We start from the raw sequence: 19,212 nt of genomic DNA, 5'->3' as shown, positions 1-19,212 counted from the left end.
TGTCTGTCTGTTCCGCACCTGTTTTGTGTATGTCATTAGTGGGGACTTATTTAAGGTGTGTTTTCAGTTGGGATTTTGTGCGGGATTGTTTATTGTCCACGTTGTGTGATCGACAGTTTTTGTTTTGTATAAAGATTTACCGGGCTACGCTCCTTGCCTTAGGAATTATAATTTTTGTGTTGTACGGGCGCAGTTAACTATTACTGGAATTTTGTATAGCGCCCTGTGCTTTTCGGCGTGTGTGTGAGTAGGATTATTAAAAGACACTCACCTCCAGCACCTCTGTCTCCTGCACTTGATTCCACCTATCAGCCAGTCCAAGTCCGACGTGACAAGAACCACCAAGACTTTTCCTAGAGCTGTCTGACCAGCCAAACTGAGCAATCGGTGGAGAAGGGCCTTGGTCATGGAGGTGACCAAGAACGTGATGGTCACTGACAGAGCTCCAGAGTTCCTCTGTGGAGATGAGAGAACCTCCCAGAAGGACAACCATCTCTGCAGCACTCCACCAATCAGGCCTTTATACGTTTGCTAAAAAAAAATTTAAAACATGTTTTTGCTTTGTCATTAGGGGGTATTGTGTGTAGATTGATGAGGAATTAAAAGAAAATCTATATTAGAATAATTCTGTACAATAAGAAAATGTGGAAAAAGTCAAGGGGTCTGAATATTTCCGAATGCACTGTACATAATGTGTACTACAGTAGAAACGACATAACACAATATGCAGAAACTATTATGATAACGCAATAAGGCACTTAACTCTGGACATGTGTGCGTTCCTATCAAAGTATCATTAGTAAGGAAAACAACAATGAAGGCAATGCAGGCACCAGACAGAAAATGCGACGGGGAAAAGTTTGTGCATTTTTCTGTTCTGACTGGAGATGTGCAAATGTCTGCAAACTTGACCTGGGAAATCAAAGGTGGAGTGCTTGGGCTCTCATCGAAGAGAGAAGTTTATCCGGCTAATCTAGCTAGTCCTTGCCTCACATTAGCATAGCATGCATTCAAATGTAAATTGTTTGCCACAGTGAAATGGGCTACTTCTATGTGAATTAATGAGGAGGCAGAACACACCTCATTTAAAACTATTGTTTGAAAATAACACTGTGATGAAAAATAATTTGAAATTGACAAATTAAAACATAGCTTAAAGATAATTAACAGGCAACGTGCCTTGGTATATTTGGAACACTTAACAAACCAAACATTGAAATACCATTATGTAAGGTAAAATAAAAATCTAAACCGGTCCGTGTATCAATACTGGTATATAGTCAAATATGATTTACCACCAAGCGTTAGGTATAAGGAACACGAGGGGAGACAGAGAGCTGGTTTCAAGCGCAGGGCGCAGCAGGTGTTTATTGCAAAGGACCACAGGAGGAGGCAGGTAGCTGGTTCCAGGGGCAGGCAGAAAGTCATATACAGGGGGTTCAAAAGGGCACCAGTACAGTGAGGGAAAAGGCTAGCAAACGTAGTCCGGGAGATCAGGCAATGGGTAGATAATAGAAAATCCGATAGGCTAAAGTACAGGCAGGGAATAGGCAAAAGGCGTCATTAGTGAGGAAGGCAAAAACTATCATACACGGGAGGAGTAAATCAGGGGAAAAACAGAGCTCTGAAAGACATGTGTCACAAAACAAACAATACCTCACAGTGACGGGGTGCAAAGAACTGAACTAAATAGTGTGTGATAATGCCATACAAGTGTGTGGACAGGTGATTAGAGTTCAGGTGATTGGGATCTGGAGAGTGAGCTGCGTTCAGGGGATCTACGTGTTCGAGGGTGTGAGTTGGAAGCAGATGTTAAACTAGGTACTTTGATGTCCAAACTTGTCTATTATTGGTTTAGATTTGGTCCGGTCCATACCAATTAAATTTGGTCTTGTTTGTGGCGGAGCTCATTAAAATAATGTAGAATAATTTGTAGAATAATACCCAAACATGCAAAGGAGGATATTACATGTTCCTACATTTGTGTACCTATTTATAATACATCACCATGAAGAGAATGACATTGATATCCATAATTATACATTTCTGTGTATTACATATCAGGGACCCATGATGAAATTCCGTTACCGCAATTATTGCCATAATATATACCACCTCCCAGAAGGGCGCATGGGGAGTGGGAGGGCAAAGGGGCAGGTGGGAGGGCACATGTAGACCCCTATCTGTGCACGTGTCTGCATATACAGTGCCTTCAGAAAGTATTCAAACCCCTTGACGTTTTCCACATTTTGTTGTGTTACAGCCTGAATTGAACATTAATTAAATTGAGATTTTGTGTCACTGATCTACACACAATACCCCATAATTTCAGTGGAACTTTGTTTGTAGATTTGTTTTTTAAATTAATAAAAAATTCAAAGCTGAAAGGTCTTGAATCAATAACTATTCAACCCCATTGTTATGGCAAGCCTAAGTAAGTTCAGGAGTAAAAATGTGCTTAACAAATCTCATAATAAGTTGCATGGACTCATTCTGTGTTAAATTATAGTGGTTAACATGCTTTTTGAATGACTAACCGATCTCTGTACCCCAGACCATACCTGTAATCAATCGAGAAGTGAATTTCAAGCACAGATTCAACCACAAAGACCAGGGAGGTTTTTCAATGCCTCGCAAAGAAGGGCACCGATTGGTACAGTAGATGTGTAAAAATAAAAAAAGCAAATGCTGAATATCCCTTCGGGCATGGTGAAGTTATTAACTACTATTACTTTGGATTGTGTATAAATACACCCAGTCGCTACAAAGATAGAGGTGTCCTTCCTAACTCAGTTGCTGGAGAGGAAGGAAACTGCTCAGGGATTTCAGCGTGAGGCCAATGGTGATTTGAAAACAATTACAGAGTATAATGGTTGTGATATTAGTTTTTTGGGGGGATAAAAATAAACGGAATACAGCTATAAGCGTAAGCCATACCTTTGTGATTCAATCAAATCAATCAATAAAATGTATTTATAAAGCCCCTTTTACATCAGCCGATGTCACAAAGTGCCATACAGAAACCCAGCCTAAAACCCCAAACAGCAAGCAATGCAGATGTGGAAGCATGGTGGCTAGGAAAATCTCCCTAAAAAGGCAGGGATCTAGGAAGAAACCTAGAGAGGAACCAGGCTCTGAGTGGTGGCCAGTCCTCTTCTGGTTGTGCCAGGTTGAGATTATAACAGTACATGGCCACGATGTTCAAAAGTTCATGGATGACCAGCAGGGTCAAATAATAATAATTCCATTTGACTTTCATGCAACATCATTATTTGGACTGGAGCCTAGAACACAGGCATGCTACTGTATGAGTTCCAGTCCCTGGAGCAGAGCTGCCTTTGAATTGAAGAGCTTGGAAGTTTAAAGGCAGGTGTCACCCTTTTCCCTCCCACCAACCAGCAGGATATCGGCCTACTTTTTCCTCCCGTCAATGCTCAAGCAGCCCCAAGCCCAAGTGTTTTATGATGCTTCCCAGACTCAAATATTTGGAGATGATACTGCTCTATGACTCTGGGTGCTTCCCTGAATTGAAAATGAGTACATACTTAGTTTATGAGTACATATGAGTACATACTTATATGTTGGTGAGACCCTAGAAGTTGTCTCTGATGTTTTTGGGGACTAGGTGTACAGGTAGTAAGGTTGGAAAATCTTTAGTAATCAGTTTGACATTTTTGCTGCATTTTGGATTGGTTATAAATGAACATCAACTATAGATTTGGAGAACATAGCTTTAACAATGCCTTTGATGTGTGGGCAGATGTCAATGGATGAGAATTTCCAAAAGTACATTGTCATGATTTCTAAGGTAAAAGATTACATTAATGTCAGATACAAATTATATAGTAATTAAAACAAATATGTGGATTTTGAGTCTATTATAGGTTGCACATCCGCTGTAAAAAGTAGTCAAAGTTTGCAGAGACATACAAACACACGCATGCACGCACATAAAAAAACATACACACACGTTTTGCTCTGCTGGGTTTTCTGAGGAAACAATGTGGCCATGTATTTCATACTCCTCTATTCCTTAGTGTAACGTATTTGACCTCTTCAGAATTTCCTCTGCTGTTGGGCTCTTTAGAGCATCCTGCTATAAAACCTGAGATTTCTGAATCGTCGCTGCCAAACTTGAGAATCCAGCTACGTTTTGCTTCCAAAAATATTTTACACAACAGTTTCTACCTATAGTTTTGTCCTACTTACGAGCCCATTCCCAACAGTGCAGAGTTAAAAAGTGAGACAAATATTTGCTAATAGAAAAACAATAATGACACTATATACAAGGAGAACCAGTACTGAGTCAATGTGCAGGGGTACAAGGTAGTTGAGGTAATTGAAGTAATACAGTATGTACAATCAGGATATACTTGTATAATAAACAGAGTAGCAGCAGCGTATGTGAAGTGTGAAAGTGTGTCTATGTGTAAGTGTGTGTGTGGCATCAATATGCATGCATGTGGGTTTGTGTGTGTGTTTGTGTGGGAGAGTCAGTTAAGATAAATAAATAAATAATAAAGGGGGTCAATGTAAATTTTCCGGATAGCAATTTGATAAAATGTTCAGCAGTCTTATGGCTTTGTCGTAGAAGCTGTTCAGGTGCCTTTTGGTCACAGATTTGGCGCTTGCCGTGCGGTAGCAGAGAGAACAGTATATGAATTGGGTGGCAAAAGTCTTCGACAATTTCTAGCTAATGATACATTACAGTTGAAGTCGGAAGTTTACATACACCTTAGCCAAATACATTTAAACTCACAATTCCTGACATTTAATCCGAGTAAAAATTCCCTGTCTTAGGTCAGTTAGGATCACCACTTTATTTTAACTATGTGAAATGTCACAACAATAGTAGAGAGAATTATTTATTTCAGCTTTTATTTCATTCATCACATTCCCTGTGGGTCAGAAGTAAACATACACTCAATTAGTATTTGGTAGCATTGCCTTTAAATTGTTTAACTTGGATCAAACGTTTCAGGAAGCCGTCCACAAGCTTCCCACAATAAGTTGGGTGAATTTAGGCCCATTCCTCCTGACAGAGCTGGTGTAACTGAGTCAGGTTTGTAGGCCTTGCTCAAACACACTTTTTCAGTTCTGCCCACACATTTTCAATGGGATTGAGGTCAGGGCTTTGTGATGGCCACTCCAATACCTTGACTTTGTTGTCCTTTTGTCACAACTTTGGAAGTATGCTTGGGGTCATTGTCCATTTGGAAGACCCATTTGCGACCAAGCTTTAACTTCCTGACTGATGTCTTGAGATGTTGCTTCAATATACCACATCATTTTCCTACCTCATGATGCCATCTATTTTGTGAAGTGCACCAGTCCCTCCTGCAGCAAAGCACCCCCACAAACATGATGCTGCCACCCCCGTGCTTCACGTTTGGGATGGTCTTCTTCGGCTTGCAAGCCTCCCCCTTTTTCCTTCAAACATAACAATGGTTATTATGGCTAAACAGTTCTATTTTTGTTCATCAGACCAGAGAACATTTCTCCAAAAAGTACGATCTTTGTCCCCATGAGCAGTTGCAAACCGTAGTCTTGCTTTTTTATGGCGGTTTTGGAGCAGTGGCTTCTTCCTTGCTGAGCTGCCTTTCAGGTTATGTCGACATAGGACTCGTTTTACTGTGGATATAGATACTTTTGTACCTGTTTCCTCCATTATCTTCACAAGGTCCTTTGCCGTTGTTCTGGGATTGATTTGCACTTTTCGCACCAAAGTATGCTCATCTCTAGGAAACAGAACGCATCTCCTTCCTGAGCGGTATGACGGTTGCATGGTCCCATGGTGTTTATACTTGCGTACTATTGTTTGTACAGAGGAACGTGGTACCTGCAGGCGTTTGGAAATTGCTCCCAAGGATGAACCAGACTTGTGGAGGTCTACATTTTCTTTCTGAGGTCTTGGCTGATTTCTTTAGATTTTCCCATGATGTCAAGCAAAGAGGCACAGAGTTTGAAGGTAGGCCTTGAAATACATCCACAGGTACACCTCCAATTGACTCAAATTATGTCAAGTAGCCTAACAGAAGCTTCTAAAGCCATGACATCATTTTCTGGAATTTTCCAAGCTGTTTAAAGGCACAGTCAACTTAGTATATGTAAACTTCTGACCCACTGGAATTGTGATACAGTGAACTAGAAGTGAATTAATCTGTCTGTAAACAATTGTTGGAAAAATTACTTGTGTCATGCACAAAGTAGATGTCCTAACCGACTTGCCAAAACTATATTTTGTTTAACAAGAAATTTGTGGAGTGGTTAAAAAACGAGTTTTGATGACTCCAACCTAAGTGCATGTAAACTTCCCACTTCAACTGTATGTAACTTTTTCCATTTGGAGCCATTCATATAAGAACAGAAAATTGAAAAGCTCCATCGTGAAATAAACACCCTAAAGAGATCTTCCAACATCCACAGACCTTGATTATCAGCTCCCTCCCTCGCTGTGCTGACATGAACAGAGTGACGCATTTCCTGGGGTCTTGATTTCTGACTACCATCAGGGCACTGCAACTGAGCATGTTTTAATCTCTGGCAACCGCCATTATCAAACTAGATGACTTTGGTAGAGGTTTGAGCAGGACTTATTTAGTCATTGGCTCCCGCCCGCACCTGCAGGTTTTCATATCGCACCTGCCCACACCCGCTGGGCGCTACTGAAAGAACTGGTCCCAAACCCAACCGCAGTCCCGTAATGTTATTTTATGCGTATGTGACTCAGCTCACTTGTCCCAGCAATTTTGGGACAAGTAAGCCTACTCTATTTAATTGAGACCAAACGCACACCTGATCCCGCACGTATGGCTACTAAACTTGAAGCAGCAACAATGATGAAAGCGGTCACTTGCACTTTCTCTTGAGCTACGTTTTGTAAATAGGATATAGCCTATCTTTTATGAGGATTATTTGCAGGCAGAGACAAATACAGTGCCTTCAGAAGGGTTTCATACCCCTTGACTTAATTCACATTTTGTTGTTACAGCCTACATTCAAAATGGATTCATTTGATTTTTGTCTCTCCCATCTACACACAATACCCAATAATGCCAAAGTGAAAACGTATTTGTAGATTTTTTTCAAATGTATTGAAATTGAAATACTGAAATCTCATTTACATAACTATTCACACCCTAGAGCCAATACACATTAGAATCACCTTTGGGTAAGTCTTTAAAAGCTTTGCACACCTGGATTGCACAATATTTTCCAAAGACTTCAAGCTCTGTTAAATTGGTTTTGATCATTGCTAGACAATCAAGACTTGAATCTTGTCATAGATTTTCAAGCAGATTTATGTCAAAAGTGTAACTCGGCCACTCGGGAACATTCACTGCCTCTTGGTTAGCAACTCTAGTGTAGATTTGGCCTTGTGATTTAGGTTATTGCCTGCTGAAAGGTGAATTCATCTCCCAGTGTCTGGTGGAAAGCACACTGAACCAGGTTTTTTCTCTAAGATTTTGCCTGTGCTTAGATCCATTCCATTTATTTTTTTATCCTGAAAAACTCCCCAGTCCTTAACGATTAGAGGGATACACATAACATGATGCAGTCACCACTATACTTGGAAATATGGACAGCGGTACTCAGTAATGTGTTGTATTGGAGTTTCCCCAAACATAACACTTTGTATTCAGGACAAAAAGTGAATTGATTTGCCACATTCTTTGCAGTATTACTTTAGTGCCTTGTTTTGGAATATTTTTATTCTGTACAGGCTTCCTTCTTTTCATCTGTCAATTAGGTTAGTATTGTGGAGTAACTACCATATTGATGATGCATCCTCGTTTTTTTTCCTATCACAGCTATTAACTGTTTTAAAGTCACCAATGGCCTCATGGTAAAATCCCTGAGGGGTTTCCTTCCTCTCCGAAAACGGAGTATCTTTGTAGTGACTGGGTGTATTATTACACCATCCAAGTGTAATTAATAACTTCACCATGCTCAATGGGATATTCATTGTCATATTTAATTGAATTGGAAAGATAAATGCTACGTGTTTCTCCGCCCATGCATAGGCATCCTACACTATTTAATTGAGGCCACACATACAGTATATTAGGCGCACTTGATCTCTCACGACCAACTAGGAGAGGAGAGGTAGGCTACCTAACTTGAAGCAGCGAATCTTGAGAGTGTGTAAATAATGAGACAAAGTTGTGCTTTTAATACAAAAGGTAGGCCAAGGCTAACTCACACAAAGCAGAAAGACGACCGTTTCCAAATAATCTGCGGGACGACAAAATATATTTTCAGCCCAATGTTGTCTGTCTTACTACCCGCTCCCAACCGCAGCATGAAAAATACTGACACAATGATCTCAACCCTCTAGACTACGGTCAACTGTTCCTTCACAGACTCTCCAGCCCATTCATCTCAACAGGAGATTTGGAGGGCCGAGATGGGTAGACTCTGCTCCCTGCTTTTCATCAGCCAGTTAGTCTGGTCAGGTCTCCTCGCTCTGATGTCACACTGAGGGAAACTAGACTGCCAAAGGTTAAGACCCGCTGAGGGAGTTGCAGTGCAGTTTAGCGTGTCCCTTCGCTTTACAACAAAATGTCAGATTCCTTGGTTGAGGAGTTATACCTGTTTTGAAAGCACTGGACTGCTGTTGCGACTGTTGACCGGCTAAGGTTGATAGAGGGTTGGAGATGGTTTATAATGTACTTATGGCATTATTGATGTGATAAGAACCAGTGATGGCTGATTAAGGTATCTGTAACTAAAATCAGGCTCTGATATGTACATGTTGTGTTGACCACCTTCAGATGCTTACTTTGCAAACGGCTGAGTTCAACAAAACGGATATTTCCAGCTAGTGAAATCAAAAGTATATTTCATAGGGCACCAAATTCTTAACTGAAATTGACCTTACATAAAGACGAACTACCCTGAACTAAAATATAAACGCAACATGCAACAATTTCAAATACTTTACTGAGTTACAGTTCATGTAAGGAAATCAGTCAATTTAAATACATTCATTAGGCATTAATCTATGGATTTGACATGACTGGGAATACAGATATACATCTGTTTGTCACAGATACCTTAACAAAAGGTAGGGGCATGGATCAGAAAATCAGTCAGTATCTTGCCTCATGCAGCGCGACACATCTCCTTTGCATAGAGTTGATCAGACTGTTGATTGTTGCCTATGGAATGTTGTCCTACTCCTCTTCAATGGCTGTGTGAAGTTGCTGGATATTGGCGGGAACTGGAAAATGCTGTTGTACACGTCGATCCAGAGCATCACAGACATGCTCAATGGGTGACATGTCTGGTCAGTATACCGGCCATGGAAGAACTGGGACATTTTCAGCTTCCAGGAATTGTGTACAGATCCTTGTGACATGGGACCGTGCATTATCATGATCAAACATCAGGTGATGGCGGTGGGTGAATGGCAAGACAATGGGTCTCAGGATCTCGTCATGTCATTCAAATTGCCATCGAGAAAATGCAACTGTGATAGTTGTCTGTAGTTTATGCCTGCCCATACCATAATCCCACCGCCACCATGGGGCACTCTGTTCACAATAAGGACATCAGAGATCAACTCACCGACACGACGACATACATGCTGTCTGCCATCTGCGGTACAGTTGAAATCAGGATTCATCCGTGAAGAGCACACTTGTCCAGCGTGCCAGTAGCCATCGAAGGTGAGCATTTACCCACTGAAGATGGTTACGATGCCGAACTGCAGTCAGGGCAAGACACTGGTGAGAACGACAAGCACGCAGATGAGCTTCCCTGATACGGTTTCTGACAGTTTGTTCAGAAATTCTTCAGTTATGCAACCCACAGTTTCATTAGCTGTCTGGTGGCTGGTCTTGGACAATCCCGCAGATAAAGAAGCCAGATGAGGAGGTCCTGGGCTGGCATGGAGTGACCTTTTTTTGTTCCTAGCACAAGGTGCACCTGTTTAGTGATCATTTTGTTTAATCAGCTTCTTGATATAACACACCTGTCAGGTGGATGGATTATATTGGCAAAGGAGAAATTCTCACTAACAGATATGATTTGTGCACAAATGTTTTGAGAAATAAGCTTTTTGTTTATCTTTTATTTCAACTCATGAAACATGGGACCAACACTTACATGTTGCATTTATATTTTTGCTCAGTATACTTTCAGTAATTTACTTTTATTTTCTTCGTTGATTTGTAATGGAACGTCTCATCAAAATCAAATAAAATAAAATTGTATTGGTCACATACACACAGCAGATGTTATTGCAAGTGTAGCGAAATGCTTGTACTTCTAGTTCCGACAGTGCAGCAATATCTAACAAGTAATATCTAACAATTCCTTAATAAATACCTAATACACACAAATCTAAGTAAAGGAATGGAATAAGAATATATAAATATATGAATGAACAATGGCAGAGCGGCATAGGCGAAGATGCAATACATAGTATAGAATACAGTATATACATATGAGATGAGTAATGCAGGATATGTAAACATTATTAAAGTTGCATTATTAAAGTGACTAGTGTTCCATTCATTAAAGTGGCCAATGATTTCAAGTCTGTATGTAGGCAACAGCCTCTCTGTGCTAGTGATGGCTGTTTAACAGTCTGATGGCCTTGAGCTAGAAACTGTTTTTCAGTCTCTCGGTCCTAGCTTGCACCTGTACTGACCTCGCCTTCTGGATGGTAGTGGGGTGAACAGGCAGTGGTTTGGGTGGTTGTTGTCCTTGATTATCTTTTTGGCCTTCCTGTGACTCCGGGTGGTGTAGGGCAGGTAGTTTGCCCCCGGAGATGTGTCTGGAGAGCCCTGCAGTTGTGGGCAGTGCAGTTGCCATACCTGGCGGTGATACAGCCCGATAGGATGCTCTCAATTGTGCATCTGTAAAAGTTTGTGAGGGTTTTAGGTGACAAGCCAAATCTGTAAGGATTGGAGAAAGCTATTCTGTGGCATTTAAAAGTAGGTTAGGAACTGTCCCCTAAATGAGCCAGAAATGAACATTAGAAACGCATAATAATTAGAGCATTAGATCCAAAGGTCAATGAGATGTAGGAGAGCAAACCACTCACCCCATGGTCCCCAGTCACTGGTTACCTACCTATCTGCCTTTCCTATCCACTATAATAACCATTATTAGCTACATTGGATGTGACAATTGCAACATGTAAGTCCAGGTTCAAGTTTGAGTTTTATTACACCCACATAGCAGTCAATGCAAACTGAAATCCAACATTCAAATGGCATATGCCTATCTAAAGTATATATTTATACATTTATATATGATACAGTGTCTCATGAGAATGTGTAATGTTCTACATGGTAATGACCATAAATTAGTTGTAAGCTTACCACATGGTTTTGATGGTTTGAATTGTGATGGTTGAGATGAGGTCAACATTTTTCTAACAAAAGTACTGTACCTATATTCTTACTAAATGTATAATTGAATGATTGAATTCAATTATAATTGAAAGTACTTTTTTCTCCACTTTCCTTAGTACCTGCAAAGATCACAAACATATCGACGGACATCACAGTGAACGAGGGCAGTAACATTACTCTAATGTGTCTTGCCATTGGACGGCCAGAACCCAACATCATATGGAAGCATCGCTCGGCAAAAGGTAAGACAGGGCCTCAACCAATACTAACTCTGCAAACCTTTGAGGTGGGTCGTTCTTGAATTGCAGTGGCATTTGGGCATGTCATTTTTTATCAAATTAACAGAATGTTTCTATTCTAAATCAACTGATATGGCAGCTTAATGACTTTCAATAATTTTTAAGCAGTAGGCTAGGAGTAGTAACATCAATGATGGTTACACCAATGATGCATTTTAAGTAATTGAGGATGTTCTTATATGGAGGCCACAGATGCTCAAATCTAAGCTAATTGAAATTTTATAAATTAACCCTGGGCCAGTGTGTATATGGTTCCACACTTTTTCGTGTTAAAGAGGAATTGACACAGATTTAGCACCATCAAATGTAATGACATTTTGTGACGAGGTCATATGCACATGTTCATGTTTTCATTATTCATAGAATGTTTGGAAATTAAGTAGTCGGTGTTTGTGAAAATTCTATAGTAATGAATGAGCAAGTGGCCATGCATTTGGGCAATTAATAGACACTGCAGTAAATAAAAACAAATAAAACGTGTCCGTCTTGTCCAGGTCGGACTCTACACAGACCCGGTGCTCCATTACCAATCACAACTAGAGTAGACCTGTTATGCAAAAAGACCATGCCATATAGCCTATGCCATTCACATTGATGTTGCACTACTGGACTGTGCTCACAGGCAGCAGAACAACGCAACTTGGTTTAGATAATTATTTAGAAAGCACTAGCCAAAGTCACAAAAGAAACCTGAATGGTTTTCTGCAAATATATAAATACCACGTCTTACTTTTGGGAACTTTAAATTGAATCCAACAACCAAGAAGTAGGCTATTTATCCATCAGTTGTCTATGCACAACAACAACAACAACAACATTAGCCTGAGCCAGATTAGCTCAAATCTAGCAAAGGGGACGGTAGCTAAACCCTCAAATTTTTCAGCGTGCAGTTGCCAGTCTAAATTGCACTATGAATACAATGACGAATAGTTCCCTGCTCGGCCTGCAGCAGCCTGCCCCAATCCCATAATAACCAACGTTTTAACAAGTGATGTGATTTATAGCTGACCTGCCTGCTCATTTGATCGATGCCAAACACATTTGGACAACTATGAGATATGCTAACAGTCGTTCAAGTTTGAGTAGATGAGTAGCTATTTTATTAGTGAATGAGTCACATTTCTTGGTAGCTAACCAAATGACTGCAATCCCAGTAGCTGTAGCCACCGAAGCTGGAAAAAGTTTTGCAGAAGAAGTCTGACACTCACCCACTTCCAGACGATGGACATGACATCCTTCCAGCAGCTAGCTAGCTACAGTACAAGGCTCTGTGTCATTTTAGGTTCCAGCTAGCTTAACGATTGAGCTATCAAATCATACACTGTAGCTAGGTTGCTTAATAATAAGCAGACCTGCATAAAGAGTAAATAGATATGTGTAATAGCCTTAGCCACATACTACATAGTTGGATGGATTGTGTTGAGATTTCCAATAACTGCCCTTTTCATCTGTTTTTGTCCAACATATTGGGTGAGTGAAACTGAAACAGTTCGTCACCAGGATGACTGGAGGCAACAAATCGAATCAAATTTTATTTGTCACAATACAACAGGTGGAGACCTTACAGTGAAATGCTTACTTACAAGCCCTTAACCAACAATGCAGTTTTAAGAAATACCAACAACAACATTAAATAATATAAATAACAAATAATTAAAGAGCAGCAATAAATAACAATAGCGGGGCTATATACAGGGGTTACCGTTACAGAGTCAATATGCGGGGGCATCGGTTCGAGGTAATTGATGTAATATGTACATGTGAGTAGAGTTATTAAAGTGACTATGCATAGATAATAACAGAGAGTAGCAGCAGTGTAGAAGAGGGTCGGGGGGGGCAATGCAAATAGTCTGGATAGCCATTTGATTAGCTGTTTAGGAGTCTTATGCTTGGGAGTAGAAGTTGTTTAGAAGTCTCTTGGACCTAGACTTAGCGCTCTGGTACCGCTTGCCGTGCGGTAGCAGAGAACAGTCTATGACTAGGGTGGCTGGAGTCTTTGACAATTTTTCGGGCATTCCTCTGACACCGCCTGTTATACAGTAAGGGAAAAAAGTATTTGATCCCCTGCTGATTTTGTACGTTTGCCCACTGACAAAGAAATTATCAGTCTATAATTTTAATGGTAGGTTTATTTGAACAGTGAGAGACAGAATAACAACAACAAAAAATCCAGAAAAAAGCATGTCAAAAATGTTATAAATTGATTTGCATTTTAATGAGGGAAATAAGTATTTGACCCCCTCTCAATTAGAAAGATTTCTGGCTCCCAGGTGTCTTTTATACAGGTAATGAGCTGAGATTAGGAGCACACTCTTAAAGGGAGTGCTCCTAATCTCAGTTTGTTACCTGTATAAAAGACACCTGTCCACAGAAGCAATCAATCAATCAGATTACAAACTCTCCATCATGGCCAAGACCAAAGAGTTCTCCAAGGATGTCAGGGACAAGATTGTAGACCTACACAAGGCTGGAATGGGCTACAAGACCATCGCCAAGCAGCTTGGTGAGAAAGTGACAACAGTTGGTGCGATTATTCGCAAATGGAAGAAACACAAAATAACTGTCTATCTCCCTCGGCCTGGGCTCCATGCAAGATCTCACCTCGTGGAGTTGCAATGATCATGAGAACGGTGAGGAATCAGCCCAGAACTACACGGGAGGAACTTATAAATTATCTCAAGGCAGCTAGGACCATCGTCACCAATAAAACAATTGGTAACACACTACGCCGTGAAGGACTGAAATCCTGCAGCGCCCGCAAGATCCCCATGCTCAAGAAAGCACCCCATGCTCAAGAAAGCACATATACATGCCCATCTGAAGTTTGCCAATGAACATCTGAATGATTCAGAGGACAACTGGATGAAAGTGTTGTGGTCAGATGAGACCAAAATGGAGCTCTTTGGCATCAACTCAACCCGCCGTGTTTGGAGGTGGAGGAATGCTGCCTATGACCCCAAGCACACCATCCCCACCGTCAAACATGGAGGTGGAAACATAATGCTTTGGGGGTGTTTTTCTGCTAAGGGGACAGGACAACTTCACCGCATCAAAGGGACGATGGACGGGGCCATGTACCATCAAATCTTGGGTGAGAACCTCCTTCCCTCAGCCAGGGCATTGAAAATGGGTCGTGGATGGGTATTCCAACATGACAATGACCCAAAACACACGGCCAAGGCAACAAAGGAGTTGCTCAAGAAGAAGCACATTAAGGTCCTGGAGTGGCCTAGTCAGTCTCCAGACCATAATCCCATAGAAAATCTGTGGAGGGAGCTGAAGGTTCGAGTTGCCAAACGTCAGCCTCGAAACCTTAATGACTTGGATAAGATCTGCAAAGAGGAGTGGGACAAAATCCCTCCAAAGATGTGTGCAAACCTGGTGGCCAACTACAAGAAACGTCTGACCTCTGTGATTGCCAACAAGGGTTTTGCCACCAAGAACTAAGTCATGTTTTGGAGAGGGGTCAAATACTAAATTTCCCTCATTAAAATGCAAATCAATTTATAACATTTTTGACATGCGTTTTCAGGATTTTTTGTTGTTATTCTGTCTCTCACTGTTCAAATAAACCTATCATTAAAATTATAGACTGATCATTTCTTTGTCAGTGGGCAAACGTACAAAATCAGCAGGGGATCAAATACTTTTTTCCCTCACTGTAGAGGTCCTGGATCGCAGGAAGCTTGGTCCCGGTGATGTACTGGGCCGTACGCACTACCCTCATTAGTGCCTTGCGGTCGAAGGCAGAGCAGTTGCCATACCAGGCAGCGATGCAACCCGTCAGGATGTTCTCGATGGTGCAGCTGTAAAACCTTTTGAGGATCTGAGGACCCATGCCAAATCTTATCAGTCTCCTGAGGGGAATAGGTTTTTATTGTGCCCTCTTCACAACTGTCTTGGTGTGCTTGGACCATGTTAGTTTGTTGGTGATGTTGACGCCAAGGAAGTTGAAGCTCTCAATCTGCTCCACTACAGCCCCGTCTATGAGAATGGGGGGCGTGCTCGGTCCTCCTTTTCCTGTGTCCACAATCATCTCCTTTGTCTTAATCACCTTGAGGGGGAGGTTGTTGTCCTTGCACCACACGGTCAGGTGTCTCATCGTTGTCGGTGATCAGGCCTTCCACTGTTGTGTCATCATCAAACTTAATGATGGTGTTGGAGTTGTGCCTGGCCGTGCAGTCATGAGTGAACAGGGAGTACAGGAGGGGACTGAGCACACACCCTGGAGGGGCCCCGATGTTGAGGATCAGCGTGGCAGATATGTTGTTACCTACCCTTACCAGCTGGGGGCGGCCCATCAGGAAGTCCAGGATCCAGATGCAGAGGGAGGTGTTTAGTCCCAGGGTCCTTAGTATAGTGATGTGCTTTGAGGGCACTATGGTGTTGAATGCTGAGCTGTAGTCAATGAATAGCATTCTCACATCAGTGTTCCTTTTGTCCAGGTGTGAAAGGGCAGTGTGGAGTGCAATAGAGTTTGTATCATCTGTGGATCTGTTGGTGCGGTATGCAAATTGGTGTGGGTCTAGGGTTTCTGGGATAATGGTGTTGATGTGAGCCATGACCAGCCTTTCAAAGCATTTCATGGCTACAGACGTGAGTGCTACGGGTCGGTAGTCGTTTAGGCAGGTTACCTTAGTGTTCTTGGGCACAGGGACTATGGTGGTCTGCTTGAAACATGTTGGTATTATAGACTCAGACAGGGAGAGGTTGAAAATGTTAGCTAAGTCACTTGCCAAATGATGTACTAACTGTGATTTACTGCCTGATAGCAATATTCATTAGACTACCTATTTTATTTAACCTTTATATAACTAGGCAAGTCAGTTAAGAACAAATTCTAATTTCCAATGACGACCTACCTAGCAATCTACTGGAAAAGGGTTTTGATGGATATGTTTTACTCTCCACAGAGTAAGACTGACACAATCACACTCACACTCAACGTAATACCAACACTGGGGTTATTTTACACCAACATTTACAGAGTTAATTTACCGCAAGAATCAACACTAAAAATGTTACACTGAAAAATCAACACTAGGTAACACTGGCCAATCTGCCATGTACTCATCACTACTGGGACAAGCCAATTTGCTTGCCCTAATTCCTTTAAACAATGCATAAACATATAATGCTGCAGTATAAAGGACTTGGATTATGTAATAGCTACTGTAAATTGGACAGTGCAGTTAGATTAACAAGAATGTAAGCTTTCTGCCAATATCAGATATGTCTATGTCCTGGAAAATGTTCTTGTTACTTACAACCCCATGCTAATCTCATTAGCCTACGTTAGCTCAACCGTCCCGCAGGGGACCCACCGATCCTGAAGAAGTTTTAACTAATTTTAATCTAACTGCACTGTCCAATTTTCAGTAGCTATTACAGTGAAATAATACCATGCTATTGTTTGAGGAGAGTGCACAGTTTTGAACATGAAAAGTTATTAATAAACAAATTAGGCACATTTGGGCAGTCCTGATACAACGTTTTGAACAGAAATGTCATGGTTCATTGGATCAGTCTGACACTTTGCACATACACTGCTGCCATCTAGTGGCCAAAATCTAAATTTCACCAGGGCTGGAATAATACATTATGGCCTTTCTCTTGCATTTCAAAGATGATGGTACAAAGAAAAAAACTGTTGTCTATTACCATATCTAATGTGTTATATTCTCTATATTTCCATAAACTTAAAAGTGTTTCCTTTCAAATGGTATCAAGAATATGCATATCCTTGCTTCAGGGCCTGAGCTACAGGCAGTTAGATTTGTATATGTCATTTTAGGTGAAAATTGGGAAAAAAAGGGGCCAATCCTTATTAAACAACCAACCTAAAACAAATGTCCAGATTTTCCAATATTTAACTTGAATATCATAATTTTCCTGCTAACTTCTGTCTCATTACAACCAAAGGGTAACTGTTTAATGAAAGCCCTGTATGAATAAACCAGCACCAACAAACCAGATGGTGTCATTCTCCGTGATTGGAATTGAGTGTAATTAAAACCATACTCCATTTCAATGCAATGCATACATTATGGTGGCAATGTTGATCTACCAACTCTACTCTATTGAGTTGGGCAATAACAGAGAAAGGAAACCAAAATTAATTTAGTTGTCATTACAGGAGCCATAGACGTAGCACCAACAAAAGCATCACAAATCACTTCTGTGAAAACCAATAAGCAATGTCTTTAGCTGAGTCTGTCTGTTAATGTCAGGGAAATGCAGAGATATGGCGGGTTATCTTACTTGGCATTTATGTGCGAGCTGTAATGAAAGAAAGAAAGGAAGAAGATGAGGAATGTTTGGCTGCCTCGGAAAGAAATTCTCAGACGTGTGTAGGAACTTAAATGCGTTCTAGAGTGATATTTCTCCACTCTTTTCCCAGTTTGCCTCCATCTCTGTCGCTTCTGATTATGGACCACTCCCAAAAAAGAATTTATGTCTGTAAGAATTGCAGTAAAGTGACTGCTAAGTGACTGGGCTATATTTTGACGACACATTTGAAAATACGTCCAATAAACCAAATTATACATAACTGAGCTAAACAAGCATGACTAAATATCAAACAATCAATGAGAGAACCGCCAAGGCATCGAATGGGGATTATTCTATCTGGTGTGAATATTGAGTATCACATTCAGTGGTGTCAGCAAAGAACATGAGGAAATGTAACTGAAGCAGCTACTGAAGCAGAAAGACACCTCACCTCACAGTGTGGAGGATGACAAGTGACAGGACAGGAGAGCAGCCGTCACTGAGAACAATATTAGCTAAATTATATTTTCAATACTGCTGTTGACATTTTACAGTCCACATCCCAGTGGGGGGGGGGGGCTCAGTCATTCCCTTAATACTGTATATGTAGTTGCCCTCAGTCATTCCCTTATTTGCATGTGATCAATTCAAGTTTAATATTGATTCAGTGCACTACAAGCCTGTGTCTCCACTTCTTTTTCATCGGGGACAACCGTGAATTATTCAACGCTGCCCCTTCATCTTTGGCTGCCAGCCTCTCTAAAAGGATTAGAAGATGTATGCATGAGGAAAACAGTGCATGTAGAGGACAATGCACTGCCGGGCCAAATGGATCAATGTGGGCCATTAAAGGGGGCACATGTTATATGGAGGAGGTTACGAGTGTCCATTCGTCCAACTGTCATAAACTTCATATTGGACATTCCTAATTTAAAACGATGGTAAATACTAAAGACTTTGCAGTTTGCAAATGAGTGCTGCATTGTGCGGCCTACACCGTGCCTGCTGCACTGTCACAATCTGATCAACAGCTTGATATTCGTTTTGCTGCCTTATCCACTCTCCCATTCAATGTTGTTGTAAGATTGAAACTTTTACACGACACAGCACAGACAACACAGAAGTGACAGCGGCCGTCAATCAAGTTGTCTACTTTCCTTCAACGATCCACTTTTATTTCCAAATTGTGTTCTAATTTGTTTCTTGGGGGAGACAAAATTGCCAGTTAGGAAAGTTCCTTTTGGAGGCTTGAAGGTCTGTGCCCTCTAATTTGGCAG

General features: G+C 41.1%; 1 protein-coding gene across 1 annotated transcript in view; it reads left to right on the top strand.

The window, feature by feature from the left end:
• Positions 1 to 19,212, top strand: part of LOC115148674 (opioid-binding protein/cell adhesion molecule-like) — a 286,553-nt gene that overhangs the window by 190,274 nt on the left and 77,067 nt on the right. Inside the window, exon 3 of the mRNA XM_029690773.1 lies at positions 11,483 to 11,608. Within this exon, the coding sequence (XP_029546633.1) occupies positions 11,483 to 11,608 (126 nt within the window). The remainder of the gene's footprint in view (positions 1 to 11,482; positions 11,609 to 19,212) is intronic.

Source organism: Salmo trutta, chromosome 15, assembly GCF_901001165.1.
Source record: "Salmo trutta chromosome 15, fSalTru1.1, whole genome shotgun sequence".
Classification (NCBI taxonomy): Eukaryota; Metazoa; Chordata; class Actinopteri; order Salmoniformes; family Salmonidae; genus Salmo; species Salmo trutta.
Note: the sequence above shows the minus strand (reverse complement) of the source record. Positions and strands in the feature narration are given on the sequence as shown.